The 20,071-nt window shown below is 40.3% G+C and overlaps 2 protein-coding genes across 5 annotated transcripts in view; one reads left to right on the top strand and one right to left on the bottom strand.

The window, feature by feature from the left end:
• The window catches only part of RPGR (retinitis pigmentosa GTPase regulator), a 67,553-nt gene extending 63,753 nt beyond the window's left edge, over positions 1-3,800 (bottom strand). The window contains exons 1-4 of one of the 4 annotated variants that reach the window (XM_062599890.1): positions 3,727-3,783; positions 2,041-2,145; positions 1,483-1,608; positions 581-631 (exon numbers count right to left, since the gene is read on the bottom strand). Coding sequence is in view for 1 of the 4 variants with exons in the window: in XM_062599875.1 (XP_062455859.1) it covers positions 1,483-1,608; positions 3,727-3,757 (157 nt within the window). In the remaining 3 variants the exon portion in view is untranslated. Of the gene's footprint in view, positions 1-580; positions 632-1,482; positions 1,609-2,040; positions 2,146-3,726 lie in introns of those variants that run through there. The other 3 variants (XM_062599884.1, XM_062599875.1, XM_062599905.1) reach the window with 3 other exon arrangements.
• A 2,556-nt stretch (positions 3,801-6,356) lies between these two features.
• Positions 6,357-20,071, top strand: part of OTC (ornithine transcarbamylase) — a 28,742-nt gene continuing 15,027 nt past the window's right edge. The window contains exons 1-4 of the mRNA XM_062574010.1: positions 6,357-6,433; positions 10,491-10,629; positions 11,211-11,292; positions 17,513-17,600. Coding sequence (XP_062429994.1) covers positions 6,357-6,433; positions 10,491-10,629; positions 11,211-11,292; positions 17,513-17,600 — 386 coding nt within the window. The remainder of the gene's footprint in view (positions 6,434-10,490; positions 10,630-11,210; positions 11,293-17,512; positions 17,601-20,071) is intronic.

Below are 20,071 nucleotides of genomic sequence, written 5' to 3'. Positions count from 1 at the left end.
ACCATATCAATTTTTCACCCTCACTTCTACAGTCCCTTCTCTTCCACACTTTTGAGAAAATTAAAATCTTTTTATTTGTAAGTTCCCTTGGTGACATATCTGTACACTACAATAGGAAAGGCCAGTTACAGAGATATTTTTGAAACATGGCGTTTCAATGGGAAAAGATAGAGGAGAAAGTGCTGAATGCAGCTATGATCTAGGCAAGCTTCAAAAGCTTGATCCACATGAACGCTATTTCAGGGACACAGGTTAGCAGATTATTGCTAGTTAGGTAACAGTGTTGGCACAGGCACATGCTGGGGGAATTCAAGGAGGCGATTTAAACTGACCAGTTGAAATTTAGAATTATTCTAGTGTTTTTTGCAAATTAGGTATCAGCACATGTAAAGATACATTAAAAAATTTCAAAATAATATTTCACAGTGCCCCAGGTTACACTCTGATAAATTTTATGCAACAGGCAATTTAATAAAATGCATTCAATCTGAGAAGTGTGAAGTTTTGTTCAAAACAATCTATTCATGGATAATTCATCTTCTGTGAAGTCGGGTTTGAAAAACTGATTGTATAATTTTACCTCAAGGTGTTCTGCAGTCCATGAAATCTATATTCTTCTTTTATCATCCTCCTAAAAAAATCAGCATCTTCAACTTTTTGGGGGGACATGGCAGGAAACCCTCAACAAAAATCATTTAATGATGAGTGACCCAGATAAACCATGGGACATTGATGTGGAATAAATATATTTCAATAAAAATTCTGAAAATACACTTAAGATTTTCTTAATATGAAATTTCTATTATCTGTCAGAAGCCAGTTCTCAATATAACTGATGTATGTTTCGATTGGTCTCTTTCATGTAATTTTAAATAGAACAAATTCTTCAATGAGTATTGCTTCCAGCAGGTCAAAGAAATGAAAGGGAATATTAGTAAAGACCACTCAGTGCATTGCATCTGAGCTTCCTGGAATGTTTTTGCAACTTTTTTGTGGTTTTAGTAGGATTTTCTAAGTTTTTTATCTGCTCTTTCATGGGTTATTTTCAAGTTTACTAATTCAAGATTTAATTTCTGATATACAATTCTATATATTGTTTCAGGCAGGTTCCCAGTGAACTTGTTAACTGTTGTCAACAGATCCTGTTTCATGATACAAAGCTCTCTATTTAAGATTGTTTGTTGGACACCATCAGTTTTACAAAAAGTATTCAAACTGAACAACGTCGTGTTCACTTTAAATCTAGTGTAACGCATCCCAGTTCTTATTACAGCTTTACTCATGAGCGTTCCCGAGCCTATCAGTTTTGAAATCCTTAAGTTACCTCTTACTAACTTCAGAGGGATCTCACAGCACTTATAGTTCCCTCTCCTCTCCCCTAAACTTATTTTTATATTACCTCAAAATTCAAATGAGAATCATAATTTTCCAACCTGTCCAAATATATAACCTTTTATCACATACTTCATTTCCAATACTGACCTGTAACAATTGCAGTATGTTCATCTCCACATGATATATGTACAGGCTTGTCATTTTTGAACCAGAACTTGCTAGGAATGTTTTCAGCAAATTTGCTTTTTCCAAATGTGAAAACAGCACCTGATTCTAAAACATAGAAAGACATTGTCAATTGTAGTGAAAGTAAACTTTGCCTCACACATTTAAAATACTAACTTCCTATCTAACTACACATTTTAGTTCCTTGGTTTTTTTTTAATATATATTTTTTTTAATGACTGAAATGTTTTTTTTCTATTCTGCTGCACCAAGGTGACTTCATTTTCAGGTTCACATTTTAGTCCTCCAGTTTCTTCCTAGCCTCCATGAATTTTTTAAGAGACTAGATACTGTTTCAGGTATACTGTTTTCTAAGAATACAATAATTTACTTTAAAGGACAATAATGTACTTTGTCACTGCCATCTAAGAAAAACTACTATGTAGGAAAGACAGAAGAAAAACTCTGAGAAATTGCCCCCATAAAGTAAAATAAAAGGCTCATCCTGAAAGCAGGTTGAGACAAGAAGTTCTCACTTACGTTTACACTTGAATTCAAACAGGTTTTCCAAATTGGATTAGAGAGAGAGAGACACACACTGTAAAGAGGTGACAGGCTCCAAACTGACCACTCTTCCTCACTCATCTGAAAAGATACATGTGCTCTAAAAATGGCCCCCTAAAATCAAAACTCTTAGCCTTCAAAAACATGGGTTGCCACAACTGCCTTCGATCATACGACTATGATCTAAAAAAATGGAACAAAACCACCTCAAAATATAACCCAGACAGCCATTCCACCCTTAAAATCTGTCTAATCTTCTCAGTTCTTCATACTTTCAAAAGTAAGTGTCATCACTATTGTTTTAAGTAATCTAACATTAACTATTCATTCACCTTTTAAAACAACACAAGTGTTTTAAGAACACTTTTCATCAAAGCACTTCAAAACACTTGCTCAAAATTTAAAAATTGAACTATGATTATAACATTTGGCTTGACATAGAAAATATTAATTCAACAATAAAATAATAGAACTTAAAAGTTCACTGTGGCAAAGCAAAATTAGACCTCCTATTTTAAAATGTCAAACCTTGTGCTTTAACTACCAGCACATAAAGTATAGTGCACAATGTTTTGGAGAATAACAAACACAGTATAGTAAAATGAATATACAGAATAACAGTAGTAATAGTGTAAAATTAATTATAATAGCAACATTGCTTATATTTAAAATAAAGACACTAAAATGTTTCATTCCTGTCAATGGTATGTACTCCATATCCAATATCAAAGTTCTCTTTTTACCTGTAAATTTGATATTCATTTTTACAGATCTTTAATACAACAGTTTTCCCATATTTACAAATGACTTGTTATTTTATATACTCCATTCAGCAGACCTAAAGATTTGTATTTACCACCTACAAGTGCATTTCACTTGTTTTGTTTTATTAAAAACAAGAATTCTGTAGAAGAATTCAAGCTTTTTACGTAAATAAACCTACAATCATGGATATACTGATAGAAGTTATTTAAAAACATTAATTTAATTTTGGTTTTTAATCTCCCATGCTGTATATCATTTGAGCATGGTTACTGTTATCTCTTTGGCACTAGAGCTATGATAGAGACCTCTGATTTCCTTTCCTTTTGAAACATTAACATGGAGAAAAAGTATATATTCTTAAGGCACACAAAAAAGCAAAAAAATTAATTCATATTGCATCAGTTAAATATCTTTGATAGCTCAATAATTTCATAACTGAAATCTAAGTTGTCAGTCAGAAAATCAAATCCTAGCAATTTATAAAATTGAAGTCCATAAAACATAAAGGAGCTGTTTGATGTCTCAGCACTAAGTGAATTTTTACAGATTGCCATAGGTCAAACCACAGACCAAACCTCTCTTTTTTTTTTTTTTTTAATGGAAGAACCTGCCTGCTTAATGTCGTGCCAGTAGGCAAAGCAAGCAACGTTACCGCCGCCTGACGTTTCGCGCCAGCGGGGGAGCCCCACACAACGCCTCAGGGTGCCCGAAAGCATGAGGGCAGACCCAGGGCCTAAGAGGATCCCCGCGACGGCCCCGCTCGCCTCGCTCCCCGGGGCCAGCGACCGTGGAGGGGCAACGGGCGCACCAGGTGCCGCGCCCCCTTCCCGCCACGGCGGACAGAAAGGCCCGCGGTGCGGACGGAGCTCCGTCCCCGCGGGGCCCGGCACCACTCACCGGGCACCGGCAGCTCCCCCTCCTCGGCCATGGCAGCTGCGAGCGAGCGCTGCCCCCCGCCGCCGCGCCGCGCCGCTCCGGCCGCCGGAAGTAAACAAAGCCCCTGCCACTAGCAACGGCCATAGAGAGCGTCGGGCCGCCTCGAGCGCCTGCCGGCGGGAGGGAGCGGCCCGGCTTGGCGGGCGGCGGCGGCGCCCCCTGGCGGCGGCGGCGGCGTTGGAGGCGCGGGCGGGCCGGCGGGCTCACGGCCGGCGGCCGGGCTGCGCTTGCTTGGGGTGCGTGTCCTGGCAGTGCTGCCGGTTGCCGCGCTGCTCGAGCCGCGCCTCCAAGCGCAGAGGCCCGGGGCAGCGGCTCCTGCTGGAGGCAGAGGCGGCGCGGGGTGCCTGGGCCTGCGCTGCGCGCCTTGTCCCTCCGTCCGCTGCCCCCATGCTGTGGCAGTGCCACGTTTGCCTTCTTCCGCCGTTCTAGCGCTGCTGCAGCAGGAGAAGCTCTTCGTGTGGCCCCTGGTGGCCCTTGCAAGCCTCAAATCTAGCTGAGCTTTTCCAACACCATCCCCACATGCCAGGGCAACGTTTCTGTATTTTTCCTTTGTAGCCTGTCCTTGCTTCCACCTCCTGGGTGATGCTTTTTTTGCATTGGATGTCTGGCTAGACTTCCCTGCTTGCCAAGCCAGGCTCCTTATATGTCTGCTTGTTTTTCAGAGTGTTCTTGGGCTTGGAGGAGGCTGCCTTAAAAGACCTGTGAGCTTTCCTGAGCTCCTTTGTCCATAGGAGCTGCCTTCCCATGGGATCTCCCCCATTCCCTGGACAAGCCACAGGCCCTCTCCTGAAGTCCAGGGTCTGTACATCGCTCCTCTCCTTCCTCACTCCCCTGAGGATACTTGGTAGCCCTCCCAAGCTGACCAGCATTTGGAAAGCCGTGCAGAGCTCGCGGCCTGCAATGCTCTTGGATTACTGCTAGACCTGAAAAGTGCCTCTCCTGCAGGGTCTGAGCCCTGTCTGGAACGCTGTTAGCATGGACAAGCCACACCGAGGGCTTCTTCTCAAGGGAAAATAGTTCTACTAAAAATCTCTTGACAGGATGTTTGCTCCTCCTGGTCACTCCTCAGGGTCGGCTCCTCCAGACGACCCATGCCTGCGCTGCCTCCTCTGCCTCCTTGAATGCTCTGGCCTTGCTACAGTCTTGGGTCTTGGGAACTGCCTACCTCAGTCGCCAAAGTGCTCTGACACCTTCAGGAGCTTCTTGGGCTTCTCTGGGACTTGCTAGTGTCCCTCCAGCTAGACCTGCCCTGCTTTCTCAGCTTCTTGGGGCAGCTCCTGGCTGGTTTTGCGTCCCATTTCCTTGGGAGCCTGGCTGGTGATTGCCACTTGCTGGGCAGGGAAGGGGCCTGGGGACTGCTTGTCCTCCTCTTTTGGAGAGCTAGGGACTTCTGGGTGAACACCTCCTGCTGCTGCCCAACGAGAAGTGGAGGGGTTGCAGATGCTGTGCTGTGCAAAGCTGCTGACCTGCACTAGGTGCACAAGGGCAGTCCTCGGTGGAGGGGCTTGAATGCTGCGAGCGGCATTTGGGAGGGAAGTGCAGCCAAGAGGGAAACCTTTACCCAGGCTTTCCCCTGTGTGTCTGGGCAGCTGGCTTTTTCACTCCCTTTGTGCTCATTTCTGTATTCTTTTCTTTTTCCAGTATGACATCCCCTTGACGCTGCTGTATTTTCCAAACAGCTCAGTCATTATTTTTTCTAAGCTCTTCAGTTTGTCCTTGGGTTGCCTGAACAAGTCCAACCAACAGTCATCACCCTGCAGGACTTCTCCAATGCAGGTTTTCCTGCTTGGGTGATCAGTCTTTAATTTTTTTTATATGTGGTTTAGTTATATGATCTCTCAGGAGAGTATGAACACATCACCATCTTTGAGAAAATATTTTTTGCCTGATGCCATCACCCTGAATTATGTAAGTACTTTTTTTTCTTTCTTTTTTTTTTTTTTTTTTACAGATGAGGAAATGAGAAACTCATGGCTATATTTCAAAAGCACCTATAGCATGTGCAACATAAAGTCTTACTTGACTTTTATCTGAAGATAAAAATTTTAAATGAAATCACATCATTATTTAGGAGTTGACTAACATCCAAGTGTATACAGAGCTTTAACATAAATGGTTATGCAGGTCATAATACTTCAAGTTACTGGGCCTCACCAAGTGCTGTTTAATGCAACCACAGCACAATTTAAAGCTTATTCCAAAAAATCTCAACAACAAGATTGGTTTTTAGTGTAGTCATTCCCCAGTCTTCTCTTGCCTTTTTCTGCTATGGCATACTCCTGTACAAGTATTTAACAAGCATGAAATTGCTAAGAAATTATATTGACACAGCTGTAATATAATGGACCCACATAGAAATGCACAAATCGCGAGTTGTGCAATGGACCCTGTGAGGAATCTTTTATCTGTAGAATTTGACCAGGTATCAGCCCTCACCAGGCCCAGCCCTGACTAGAAAAATCAAAGATAAGGTTGTCTTTTCTTCCTACCAGCCTTGTTTGTGCAGCAGCACAACTCATTCTCTGCCTCGTATGACTTCATTTCTCTTGACTTTATTTGCAGGACTAAGAGAAATCTAATACGAAAAGAAGATGTTTTTTAATTTGAGGAACTTCTTCAGTATTACAAATTTATCAAAGAACAGCAAGCATCTGGTGCGACAATTTTGGTAAGCTTAAATGATTTCTCTGGCCTTCACTGATATTTAATCAGAAATCTGGAGACGAAAGCAATTGAATTCTCTGAACAAGTAAGTGTTTCAGATAAAGGCTTTTGTTGGGATGTTTAGTTCCCCTTTGCCTTCTGAGGAAGCACACTCTGAGTCCTTGGGAGGCCGGAGGATTTTCCTTTTAATGTTTGTGATATCTTGCTAATTCTTTCCATGGGGTTTAGCAGCACATGAAAAAAGTGTTTCTTCTTGAGTTCAGTATACACTGCAGGTACTTCTAAACAATAAATAACTATCTGAATAATGTATAGGAAATTTTAATGTTTTTAGACAGGTGTTCTGACTAGTATTGGGAGGAAGACTCCCTCCTCAAAGCTGCAAAGTGAATCTCAACTTCAGTGTTCATTTATTTGTATACATGCATGATGCATGCAGGAAGAGTAGTGTGTGATAGGAAGTTCAAAATTAACCATGTAGACCTGAAAACCTGACTTTGGATTCTTTCTTCAGTGGCGTAGATTTTCCCTTTCCCTATGGCTTCAGAAAAGTACCTATCAAAATGTTTCAGTGAGCCTCTTCTAATGCTTGTCACATCTCAAGAATCAAGTTAAAATTGAAGACTTGAAGCGTAATTCCATATTTACATCAACTGGAAAACAATAGTTTTCCAAGTTATGTGATTCAGTTGCTACAGTTTTAAAGTGGTCCTGAAGCCTGTGTGATATTTTCTGTATGGATTTTGGGTTTCTACTGCTGGCAGTTGGTGGGAATTTTCTCTGATTAACAAAGATGATAGAAAAGTAATTGTGGAAAACAGCTGCCAAGTCAGCTAATTTATTAGGCTCCCCATATAATAATTGGATGTTATTTTTAGGGTTCTCTTTTTATACCTTATGTCATATCATTAACATAAGCTATCATCACTGCCTAAACATTACAGGTTAAGCACACAGAGATATATGCCACAAGATAACTCAAGATCTAGCAATCCTAAGGATCTCAAGTAATTGCTATCCTGCTCAGAAGGGAATAAGCCAACTATTTGACCTTGCTATTCTGCCTGTTACATTTTAACTTTGGTATGTTATCTCATGCCCCTTCTCTGGAATTTATTTGTCCGCTTCTGTCTCTATTTCAGAGGATGTGGACAATAGGGAGGGGAAAACATTTCTGAAGGTCATAGCCATAAAACAGAATCATCATAGGAACACAGAAATGTTGGCAGGAGGGGATCTCTAGTCCAGCTTTCTGGTTGTAGCATGACAACAGTAGATCATGTCAGTTATGAATTTGTTTACCAAGTCTTGAAAATCTCCAGAGATGGCGATTCTAAATCCTCTCTGGGTAGCCTATTTCAGTGCTATTTTATCTACCAGTGCAGAAGTTACAGAGCTGGATGCTTCTCAACACACCTCTCAATAGGGCTAAATAGTAAAACAAGAGGTTATGAACAGAAGTTCCTCTTTGGGAAGTTCATAGTAGACAATCTCTGCAACTACCTTGAAGTAATCATACACTGCAATTAGAAACTCAAAGAGCAGCACTGAGGACAGAAACAGTTCACTAAGCAGCAAGCAATTGCATAGACAAAAACAGTAGAAGTGAATATTTTTTGTTCCTCAAAGCTGGACAGAGCAGCAAATCCGTTTATGTTCGGGGGGGGGGGGGGGGGGAGAAAATGAGAACACACAATTATGAAACTACCTTTCCTTCAGAATATATACACATTAGAGTTAATCCCTTGTAAGTCTGAGTTTTCAAGGTTTGATTTCAATAGTTTGCCTTGGTAGGCTATTTTTCATTCTGTGATGGAAGGTGCCTGACACATATGAATGACCAACCTTTCTTCAAATTCCAGGTATATTCTGCTGTGTGGGTATTGGATATAGAAATGCAGGGAATCATTTTGCTAGCCCTATGTTTTGCTGTCACTTCAGTTTCTGGAATGGCACACATGAGTGCTTTCCAGCTTCTTTTAGGTTGCTTATCTTAGTTTGGAGACAGGCATGGATGCAGAATTCTAACAGTTATAGCAAAATATATAATGTTATCGCATAGATGATTGTGACAGTGTCAGATACAGTCTTTATGGCTTGGAAATGTACATTATTACTTTAAGTGTTACAGACAAATACTTATTACTGAAGTCATATATACAATTTAGACTGTATTTTACTTAAGAATCAAATTTCAGAGACACTGTAAGAAAATACTTACACAACATTACCCTAAATTTTAAAAGCAAGAAGTCCATTCTTTTGTGTGCTTAGTGCTGCAGACAGATCCAGCCCTCCAGCAGTCTGGAGCTTGTGCAGAGACTGGATTCTCATCATGCACATTGATGGGAATCTCTGTGCTTAGCTTAGCAGAATCCTTTGGTATTCTGCAAAACCTCTGGAGCACATTGCCTTCATATATGACACCATATACTGACTTCTAGGGATGTTAATCTCCAGGGCATCTGCATTCCCTGTGCTACTTCTTCAAACCTTGTCCATGTTTCTGCAGTTATACATAATCATTTTCACTATGAAAAAATCTTCATAGTGGAAGTGATACAATGTGTAGCTACAGCAATTTTAAGGTATCTAGAGGGTAAATACACAGCATTTAAATATTTTCAAGTAAAGAAAAAATTCTGCTACTTGTTTTGAAAAGTCATGCAATTTGTGCTGGGATATCAAATGGACAGTGATAATATGTACCATTTCTTTAAAAGCTGTGAACTTCCACATTCAGTTTCTGTTTGAGCCTCTTCTACAAAATTCAGAGGAAAGAGAGTCCATCCTTCCAGGTTTAACAGATGAAATACTAAAATCTCTAGAAGCCACCATAGGCCTGTGTAGTACCTGGGCCTTGATTCCTCAGAACTGACTTGAAGCATAAATAGAAATCACTTTTTTTTTTTTTTTTTTTTTTTCCTGAGTTTTCCTGGCAATAGGCTCAAAGTCTTGACTATTGGCAGGTGTTATAACTGAGCCTGACCTCAAAGATGAGCCGATGAGGAGCTTGCTTGGAAATAAAAGACCAGTAGTTGCACTCAGCCAGTTTGTTTGTGTTTCTTTGATGTGCACTCCACTAGAACAGTTTAAAATTGCTGTCTTTAATTAAGAAGGTATGCTTAGCTTGTACCAGTCCAAACTTTAGCAAGAGTATAGTGCAAGCTGTGTTAGGTTAAAGAGGGTTGTAGAAACAGTGCCAGAGAAGGGGCTGAACTATGACTCTCTATTACTAACCTTAAGCTTGTGGAAATACTGGCTTGGTCATGCTTCATTAAGATATGTCATCTATGCTAACAGAAATGTTACTGCATTGATGTTGATAATCTATGGGTGATGATCAACATTCAGTTTCACTTGATTCTAAAACTAGCTTTTCACATTCATAAATTTGGCTGGGCACATTGTGTGCACACTGAATAAATACATTGCATGCACTCTGAATGTTTTTTGTGTGACAGGAGAAGGGTCAGAGCATGTGGCTATTTTGTTATTTAAAATTTGGTTACCTTATTCCCAGTATCATATATGATCAAGAGATTTTATGCACATTTATACAAATGCCATCTTTTATATGCATGAGGGTATCATGTGGCAAGTGTCCTATCTATCCACAAAGCCTGCAAGGGGGAGAAGGAACGCCAAGATTATTTACCTATATTTTGTGCTCTGAAGGGCAGATACACAGTCTACTGATAAGTTACTTCACTAAGCTCTGAATGGCTTTATGCATTTAGGTTTATTTGATTAGACAGCACACAGTTAAATCATGCACCTATCAGAAGGCATAAGAAACTACATTTAATGTAGTTTGTATCTTATGATACAAATTGAGAGGCTGTTACTGTGGTGATCAACAGAGTAAATTGTGGCATATTGTCTACATGACAGTAAAAGTTATTTAAACTAATTAACACAGGCTATCAAGTTTATGCAGATGGGTCAGATGAGTGGAGTCAAATGAGAGATTTCAGCTGCTTGCTCTTTATCATGCGTTAGCATGAGTACAATTTATTGCCAAATGACAAAAGCATATTTTGGTTGCTCTTTTGATGCAGGTGTCGGCAACCAGCTCTAATGAATGTTCATCTGAAAGGCCGTGACCTCCTCACTCTACAGAATTACACAGCAGATGAACTCAAGTATTTGCTATGGATGGCCTCAGATTTGAAACAAAGAATAAAGCATAAAGGAGAGGTAAAATGCTTTAGCTGTCATTTAGGTCACTCAGAAGGTGAAAATAAAGGTTGTTATGAAAGATACCGGGAATCAACAATTCACCTGGCTTGTCCTAAACATCATCACTTAACCCCTTAAATACTGTAAATCATGTACTGCAAATCCAAGAACCGTCCTGTAAAATGTTCAGAGTTGTTTTTCACGTGTTTCAGAGGACTTAGCTAATGAAATGGTTACTCAGCTATGTACAGCTAATTGTTATTGGCTAACTCCATCTACACATGCTGTATATGCAGCACTAAATGATGTAGGAACTGGAAGACAATTCTCTGTGCTATATGCTGACAAAATTAGTATAAGAGTTCTCCTTAATGCTAGTTCAAATCAAGCTCCAAAATGCAGTTGCTTTGCCCTCAAATTAGTTCTTTCTCTCTAACCTTCTCCATTGCTAATAACTTATTTGAAGGACAGGAGAACAGAACTATGGTAAAGAAATGTATAATTATACTAATGGTGGATTACAGTGTGAAAGAAGTGTTTTGCACTGGAAAGTGTGTAATGACTATAAAACTGAAATGCCTTCAATTCATGTTTTCCAGTATTTGCCTTTGATGCAAGGGAAATCTTTGGCCATGATTTTTGAGAAGAGAAGCACAAGAACAAGATTATCCACAGAAACAGGTAGATTGGAGCAATGGTCAGATTTATTTGAAACTCTGTACTGTGAATATATATGTACTGGAAAACACTACATAATTTTGTATTTAGGAGTTTCTACTCAGACAAGTCTAAAGTTGGAAAGCATAAATAGGGAAAGAATGTTAGCTAATTGTGTTTCATTCTACCTATTACTATTGCAGGTGCATCGCTTTGATCACTGAAATTCCCCAAGATCATTCCAAAATGAGATAGATTAGAAATAAAATAAAAGGCAGAAGTAACTGCAGTTATGTTGGCAGGATGCACACTTTCCTAACATACATTTTAGTAAGCATCTCAAATTGAATACTGAGCAAGCTCTAATAAATATATTTCTCATGTATTATGCATTACCATTGTCACATCCCAGAGTATGTGTTTAGACTGGGAATCACAGTAGTGCCTTGATGTAGATTAGGGAAAAAGGAAACTTAACATGATTACCTACAGGGGAAGATAACTTGATGGAGATTCCAGGGTATTAGCCTAATAAGATCAGGCCCTGGAACATTATTCTTTCAGGATACAGTCCTGCAAGCCCTGAAACGCAAGCATATCTTTATTTACAAGGTAGTTGCTCTGAAGTCATTAGGACCACCGAAATAAATTATTCATGTGATTGTGTTAGTAGTACTGTCCCTGTGTTTTGTTGCTGTACTTTCTAACTTTACATCCCAGGAATCAGTTCAGGTTGGTGCCTGTCTTAGGGGTACATTTTTTTACTCATCAGAGAAGGAGAACCTTGCCCTTCTCATATTTAAATTGACCCAATATCCCTTAGGTCGACTTCTTCCTAATGAAGGGACAGGAAATACATTAAGTATTCACATTTCTCTATAAACTATGAATATAAAAATAATGTGAGGAAGATGCAGATAGGTCATCTGCAAACAATTCTGAGTTTGCCTTCATGTCGTCTGGCACAATGCTTTGCTTGCTGATCCTGCCTGATAGACTTGTTCCCTACGGATAAGTAGGACTTATGTATGGGTTTTAGTCTTTACTTCCCTCCCTGTGAAACCAGCACACCTTTGAACTCTGGTGTTTTTAGACCGGTTTATAACTGCCTGCCATCCTGGTACATGGGCAGGGAATAATGAATTCTCTGAACCTGTTTATCCTTCTCATCTGTATATTCTGAGGGAAGCGTTCTTTAGTCCTTGACTTTTGAAGGCTTATGGAAGGAAGCTCAGGAAAAGTTCAAATGAATTAGCTTAAGGCTGGGAGTAATGCACATAAGTCATCCAAGGATTAAGCTCCAGTGAAAAAAGACCACTTTTTTCTAAGTAAGAGCTTCCACAAGGGACTTTAGTGCAGTTTTAACTTATATGCATTAACCTCACACCTTCAGTTAATTGGTCTTAAGTCCCTTAAGCCTAAAACTTTTCTTCGAAGGCAGACTCAAAAAATTTTGGGGCCATGGAAATTCTATACATTTCATCTGCTTTTTAAGATATGTGGCTTTTCCCTTGGAATTTCTAACTCAAAGCAAATGTGAGTTCACACAGGTTCCTTTTAGCTAAATAAACTAATTTCATACCGATTTATTATGTCCAGTGAAAGATTGAAATGTTTATTTATAAAATGCACAAGTCATCTCAAATAGCATTTCCCAAGAGCTGTACTTTCAAGATCTTGGAAGAGGTCACTTGTGGGACAAAGCTCTGGTGATCAGATTGATATGAATAAACTTTGCAATTTACAGGAACAATTAGATGAAAATCAATGTATTTCATTAAAAAGAAGTAGAGTCTAGGAAAGCATTGGTTACAAATTTTCTTCTGTGCAGTGTCTAGATTACTGCTATATATTAACACTGTGAAAGTCTTTTCAAAAGTCCTGTTGTCCCTATGCCTCTAAAGAACTCCATACTTGAAAAATAAATAAACATTAATTTGTAATGCTTTGTAAAGCATTTGACATTTGTATCTTTTCTAACATATTATGTCTCTAAATTATGTTATTCTGATGGCATTGGAACCGTAATGAATAATGTACTGATCCTTGCGGTATAATTCTTTGATGCCTTACTCTTTTGAACAATGTTCTAATGAATATTTCTGAAACTCATATTATTTTTACATTTTTAAAGATTAGTAATAATTTTGTAAGTTTAATGAAGAACTACAAATAACTTCCATAGTGTATTGGCAAAATAAATCGAGTTTTGCTGAACCTGATAAATTTATTACTATTACTGACTATTATATTAGAAAATGTGTCATCTGTGCTGTTATATTGGAAAATACGTCATCTGTTTGCAGACAGAATCCCAAACCCATTCTATATAAAATCTTGCATAATTTTTGAAAACAAAGATATTCCGCATGGTCATATATTACTTACAAAGTAAACATCCTCAGGCATGGCAAAAAGGTGAATGCCCTGTTTTTGTTACAGCTTTAGAGTAAAATATGCTGGTTGTCACTGATACTCTTAAAATACATAGCTGTGGTTACTTTTCAGTGAGGAAATTAGAAATAAATCCAACCATTTCACAGATGGTGAATGCAGACAATATGTCACAAGGTAGAAATGGAGAGGAAATAATACAGGCTGAAAAGTTCTGTATACCTCGTTTCGTTGTGTAATGGAGACCCAACTTCTAATACCTTTATAGAGGTGTACTGACACCAGCTCACTACACCAGTATGACTTCCAGTATTACTCACACTGGGATGAGAGGAAAATGAGATCCATATCTGAAGACTACTACATACAGTGACAATAATAGCTGTATCACTTCATACATTCTAACAGACTGGTGATGGTAGTACATCACAGGAAATGGAAAATCTGTTATTTAGTTAGAAGGGCATTATTATATACCTTGGCTACATTACAAAGGGGGCAAGAGGTCTCTGTTATGTTACTATCTGCTTGGACAGGTAGCTTTAGAAAAATACCATTAGGATTTGGTCTTCTACTTGAGAATTGTTCCTGTAATTGCTGCCTAAAGGATTCTTTGTTACCAGTCTAGGCAGGTAACAACTTTCTAGATAGTAAGTCTTGGTAGGCAATGAGTAAGCTAGCAAATCGAAATCCGTATATCCTGTAATGTTAAAAAAAGAAAGGATCCTTCTTGGAGATTGAGAAGATGGATGCTTGAGAAGATGAGCGTGAGATGAGAAGATGGAGAGGCAACCCCATAGCTGTGTATCCAGTGTGTAAACTAGAGGATTCGCTTTGGCCACTTTACCCAACATAACAGGGACAAACTGGCATGGAGATCTCACCATATGTCCGTGTAACTGCCAGCACTCATGTCCTTAGTAAAATAGTTTGCATAAGTCAGCTCAAGACTGTGCCACAACCTAAGGCAAAAGTTTGTTGCAGATGATGCAACAAAAATAAATATGAGCAGTTAATATTTGGCTTTAGATATTACCACTTTGTGACAATGAAGAGGATTAGACCTTCCAGTTCACCACAGCACTGAAGCCTGTGCTTGTTACTTGCTGAATTGGTGCTTGCATATCTGCAGGAAGTTCTTATATTAGTACTCTGGATGCTAATTAAAGCACAGACTCTTTCTCTGCAACTATATCCAAAGCTAGAGTACAGAGCTCCTGTATTTCCAGTTGGAAAGCTTTGAATGGAAATACGTTCTTGGGGCCCGCACAGATGGCTGGTTCATGAGCAGAAAGTTCAGGGCAATAGGACTCTGCTGTGTACATGGGCGCCAGGTGGTAGCTCTGACTTGGTTACCTGATGTCTGACAATTCTAGATAAATGATCTGATTCCTCTTTTCTTGCCTTGGCATCATTTATAGAAAAACAGGACGTATCCATGGGAGCCTAGGATGTGAAGGATCTGCCAAAGTGTATTCATTTAGAAGCCTGAAATGCAGAACTGTTGTATTGTGTGGAACTTGTTGATATAAGTCACTGACATAATCATATGTGACTTTGAAAAATAACTGTAGAAAACCTGAGAAGTTACCACAGATGACTTTTCATCCTTAAGGTCTTGGCTTAAAAACCTATCTTGAATAGATGGGCTGTAATGTCCAGGCAATGGTTCAAATACACATTCTCATAAATACAGTGTTTGTGTCTGTGCTGCAAAGAGGAGGTGAAAGTATCTGGGGAAACCTAAAAAAATTTCCTGTCTTAATATAAAAAGGCTTCTGAGAGAATAAGAAAGGAGGGCAACGCAACCAGCAAATTTGTAGTGAATGTTTTTATAATGATAAATAGTAATAACAGAATTAGTAACACTTAATTCTTAAAACTTGCTGGGTCTGACTCTAACGACTGTGAATTGGGGCAACCCTTAATGATGACACAGGGAAAGTAAAATCAGGCCCTTTCAATAAAGTGAATATACACAGGCTGGACAGGGGAACGAGTGGCCCTTCAGATGGAGTCTGGAGTAATGTTATTTTAAAATTAATATTAAGGGAAATTGGGACATTCAAAAGGCAGTGATTTTCTGATGTTATTTTTATCCATTTGGTTTTAAAATCTAGGAACTGTCTGAATCAATCTGAAGTGGCAGACCTCATCTCAGTCCTGCCACTTGTGTGGGATGAACTTTAGCAAGGGCTGCTCTGTGTTAGGGATCTGGTTGTGCTGTGTTGGCAGAGTAGTATGAAAGGCTGCATTGCTCTCCTGCCCTGGAGCCTGACTGGAGTTCTTTGGTTTTATCTGTCAAAAGTTTCAGTGTTCATTCCTGCTTCAATCATTTTTAAAGAGTAATAGCTGTGGGATCAACTTAACAGCCTGTTGAAGCTGCAGTCCTAGCGATGTTTGCAGTGCCATCTAATGGCTAGAACCCCCCCAAGCAGCTTCTTCTTCTTCTTCTTCTTCTTCTTTTTTTTTTGTTGTTGTTGTTGTTGTATGTAAGGACACAGAATTTGTTAGCACCTCCAAGAGATAACACTTCACTAAAGAAGAGGGGTCTCAGCTCTGCTGTGCTGTATGCAGCTTTTCTCTTCATGGCAATAAAAATAATGCAGGCTTCCTTCGAGATTTTTGTCATCTCTACTACAGAGGCTCACTTCTCCGTATGTTGTTGTCTTAACAAGTTTGGTCTGTCCACATCAGGATCCTCTACAAATTGCCTCCATCATGGAAAGCAGAGACAGGAAAAGATCTACTAAAAGGGAATTGTTTTCATGTGGAAAATCTTTACCAATGCACAGAAAGGGCCCTAGAGGGCTACCTAAAGCCCATTTCAAATCCTCTGCTTTGCACTTCCCCAGTTACAAGACCTTGTGTCCTGTGCAACACCTCTGATAAACTGTTTGTTACAGTCCCTAAGTCAAAACTCCCGAGGCCCAATATGTGGCCATCATACTGGAGACTAAGAACAGGGAGAAAAAAGCATGGAGACTTGTATGTTGGTGATAAAAAGCTGTTTTCCTCCCTGTTTGGGTCAGCTGGTTGCTTCTGGCAGCTTTTTAGTGGTGGCCTGATGGAAAAGAGGCAGAACTGGAACTGAGATTTGCACTTAGGGAGATATTTACCTTTGTCCAAATGAGTGTCCAGGCTTCTTTTAAGTAGCAAAAGGGTTTTATATTCTTAAACGGTGCTCAGGTCTTTCCTTGATTTCCTGTGCGGGAGTGGATTTCAGGATTTCATTCTTTGGGTCTAATCCAGTTCCTTGGCTCACCTTGTAAATTCTTTCCTATTGTAGGGCAGAGGGATAATGGCAGCATCTGAGATCTTTTATTCTCTATCCCTTTGTAATTTTGAAGGCACTTTATTAAGTATGGCCAAGCTCTTAAGTTTGTTATAGGACATAATGTTTTCTAAACGAGTGAATATACTTGCAGGTCTTTACCATAGCTTCTGTCAGTGAGGTGGAATTAGACCTAATGGCTCAGAGGGACTTTCCTATTTCTGTGATGCAAAGTACCTTGAAGTTGATATTGTAGAAATTCAGCAGGTTACTTAGCTCTTAATATGGAGTCATAGTAATGCCTTTGGCAATATGTGGGCTTGTAGCCTTAAGTGTTTCTCTGAAAAGGGAGCAGAACTGATGCCTAAGGATTTTAGCATACTTGGGTGTTTTTATTCTAGAATGCATTTATTTGTGTTTTGCGGAGTCTGACTTCAAGTATTTGAAACATCTGCATGCCCTACTGAGCTTTACCTTTCTTGCTGGAAATATCTTTTATGTGAAAGAGATTTTGAAACTTGGTTGTAAATACGATGTTCTGGTGTTTAATATCTCTTTTATTTGTCCTCATTGCAGGATTTGCTCTCCTTGGGGGACATCCTTGCTTCCTTACAACTCAGGATATACATCTGGGCACTAATGAGAGTCTCACAGATACAGCAAGGTTAGTAAGATGTCATTTGCCTGATTGGTAGATGCATAAGGAAGTATTCAATCAGGCTGAAACCGTTCTTGCATAATTTTAGAAGCTAGTATTTTCTTTTCATGAAATGTCAGGAGGCCCTCCAAATTTCTTAAATATTTGCAGATCAGCTCACACAATCTGTAGTTCAAAACACTGTCATTCCATCTATTCTGGCTCTCCAAAACATCTCACAATAAGAGATATATTTATCAAATCTGGGGGTTTTGAGTGTCAGTGAGGGTGATAACTCACACAAACAGAAAAGTTTTACAAATCTCGGTTACATAGCTCCACTGATGATGGCACATAACTCAAACAAGACTAGCACATTCTGGTTCTCTTGCTTCTCATGGAGCTAGAAGTACTGGAAAATGACTGAAAATCAAAAGCAGAGGCTTTATTTATCCCAGATATGCCTGCTGCTGGTGGGCCTTAGCCTGCCTGGAGTGATAGGATGGCACTGAAAGCCACTGTGGTCTCTCTCTTTCACCTGCACCAAACTGAGCCAGGAATTTGCAGCAGGTTCCTGATCTCCATGTTCCCTCTTCCACTGCACCTGCTGTCAGGACTGCTGGGCTAACGCTTCTTTTTCTTACCAGCACCCCGGAAAACCTTGTTCTTGCCCAAACCCTTGTGCATGTAGGGATAGGTAGCCAGCAGCCTATCCCCACTGCCATAGCAGAGAAGAACGGAGTTCAAGGCTTTTCTCCAGTGCGTTTCCCTCAGTGTTGCAGAAAGCAAACAGAGCATGAGGTTATGGAGGTTATTTCTTGCAGATGCTCTTGCTGTTTTTCATAGTTCTCCATACATTAGAGTCTTTGAGTCAAAGTATTGTGCCTCTTTCTAGGCCTGAGTTTGACTCAGTTGTGCTCAGTGCCTGAAGTGTCCTTTTTGTTTTGGTGAAAGACATGTGATTGGCCAACTGAGGAGCCATATCCTCTGCTGACTCCTACAGGTTTCATGGTCTTTAGTGGGCGAGATTGAGAATTGTGTTCCTATTCTCTCTGTGCTGATACTCAAAGAAAACATAAGAAAAACACCAAACCCGCAAACATTTAATTTTTTTTCTTTCCTGCCTTTAACTGCTAAAGTGGGGGACATAAGTATGTTGATGGTAGAAAGCCAAAATTTCAGTCTCTTGAGTCTTGAAAATGCCTAGGTCTCACTCCCTGCCAGATGCATAACATTGCTAATAACAAAATTAGATGATTCAGTAAAAGTGTGTCCCACTGCCTTGCTTTAGTAACTACAAGTTTACATTTCTAAGATTCAAAAAGTCATGGGGACTTACGAGTCTACAGAGGGACCAGACTAACCTGAGATTTAACAGTCAAGTCTGCTGTACATGAGGCCAGTGTCCACCTGGCCAGTTCAGCAGAACTGAAACACTGACATGGGATACAAACACATCCTTTCAAAGGAAATTCTTCATACAGCATCAGACATTGCCCCAGCTTAAGCAGGATAGTTATAGTTTAATCAGTGTGCCATTTGAAATCTTCAGAGCACATGCATACCTGCTACAACTCTATTGACATGAGAGATGAAGGATTTTTCAAGTCAAACATATAGCTTATTATGTCATATTACAGGTAAATTAGAGGTAAATGCCCAGCATTGATGTAAATAGTAATTTAATCTCCAAGTGTCTTCCTGTGGTGCAGGAGAAGCCACAGTGGGGAGATGGGAGGCTGGACTAGGAGATAGGACCTGCATGATGGCAGGAATGTCAGTGTGCTAGAGTGGAAAGATGAAGATCAACTATTTGCACCAGCTAAAAGGAACTGAAATTGAGAAGGGACTGGCACATCATGGCAGTGGGAAATGAAGGAGAAAGTGCAGAGTTGTCCTAATTGGATGAGTGACTTCAGGCTTCAAGACAAAATAATGGAGAAGGGTAACAGTGCTGCAAGAGGTGACTGGTGAAGCCAAAGGAAGGGAGGATTTACCAGGGACAATATGAAATTTCACTGTGGCATTTGTGGAAGTGAAGGGAAGGACAAATGGTGAGAGACTTCAGAGCAGTGTGTTGGGGCACCACGAGGCTGGTGGCTCCTGGCAGGGCAGTCCTCACCACGTGGGCCTGTCCCACAGCTCTGCAAACGAGCAGGGCAGTCAGGGGCAGCCCCAGCATCGGGCACTGGGCACTGCCACGGGGACAGGGCCAGGCTGGGGCTGCTGCAGGCAGTCACCCATGAGTTGGGATTGAGATAGGCAGAGACACGGGTGGAATGCAGTAAAAGCTGTAGCTCCCAAGGGAAGTGGGTCAGTCCTGGCTGAGCATCCCTGCAGTGCTGCAAGAGAGCCTCTGCCTGGTTTTCAGGGTGACAAGGGCAGCCCTCAGCTGCGCTTGCTAAGCTGGCCCTGAGCCCCATCAGCCCAACCTCCAGGAGAGGGAAGGATGTGCTTAGGGCCTTACACAGTGCTCCCTGGCTCCCTCCTAATTCACC

Source organism: Rhea pennata, chromosome 1 (genome assembly GCF_028389875.1).
Source record: "Rhea pennata isolate bPtePen1 chromosome 1, bPtePen1.pri, whole genome shotgun sequence".
Taxonomy (NCBI): domain Eukaryota; kingdom Metazoa; phylum Chordata; class Aves; order Rheiformes; family Rheidae; genus Rhea; species Rhea pennata.
The sequence above is the reverse complement of the archived record's forward strand: the minus strand, read 5'-3'. Positions and strand labels throughout refer to the sequence as shown.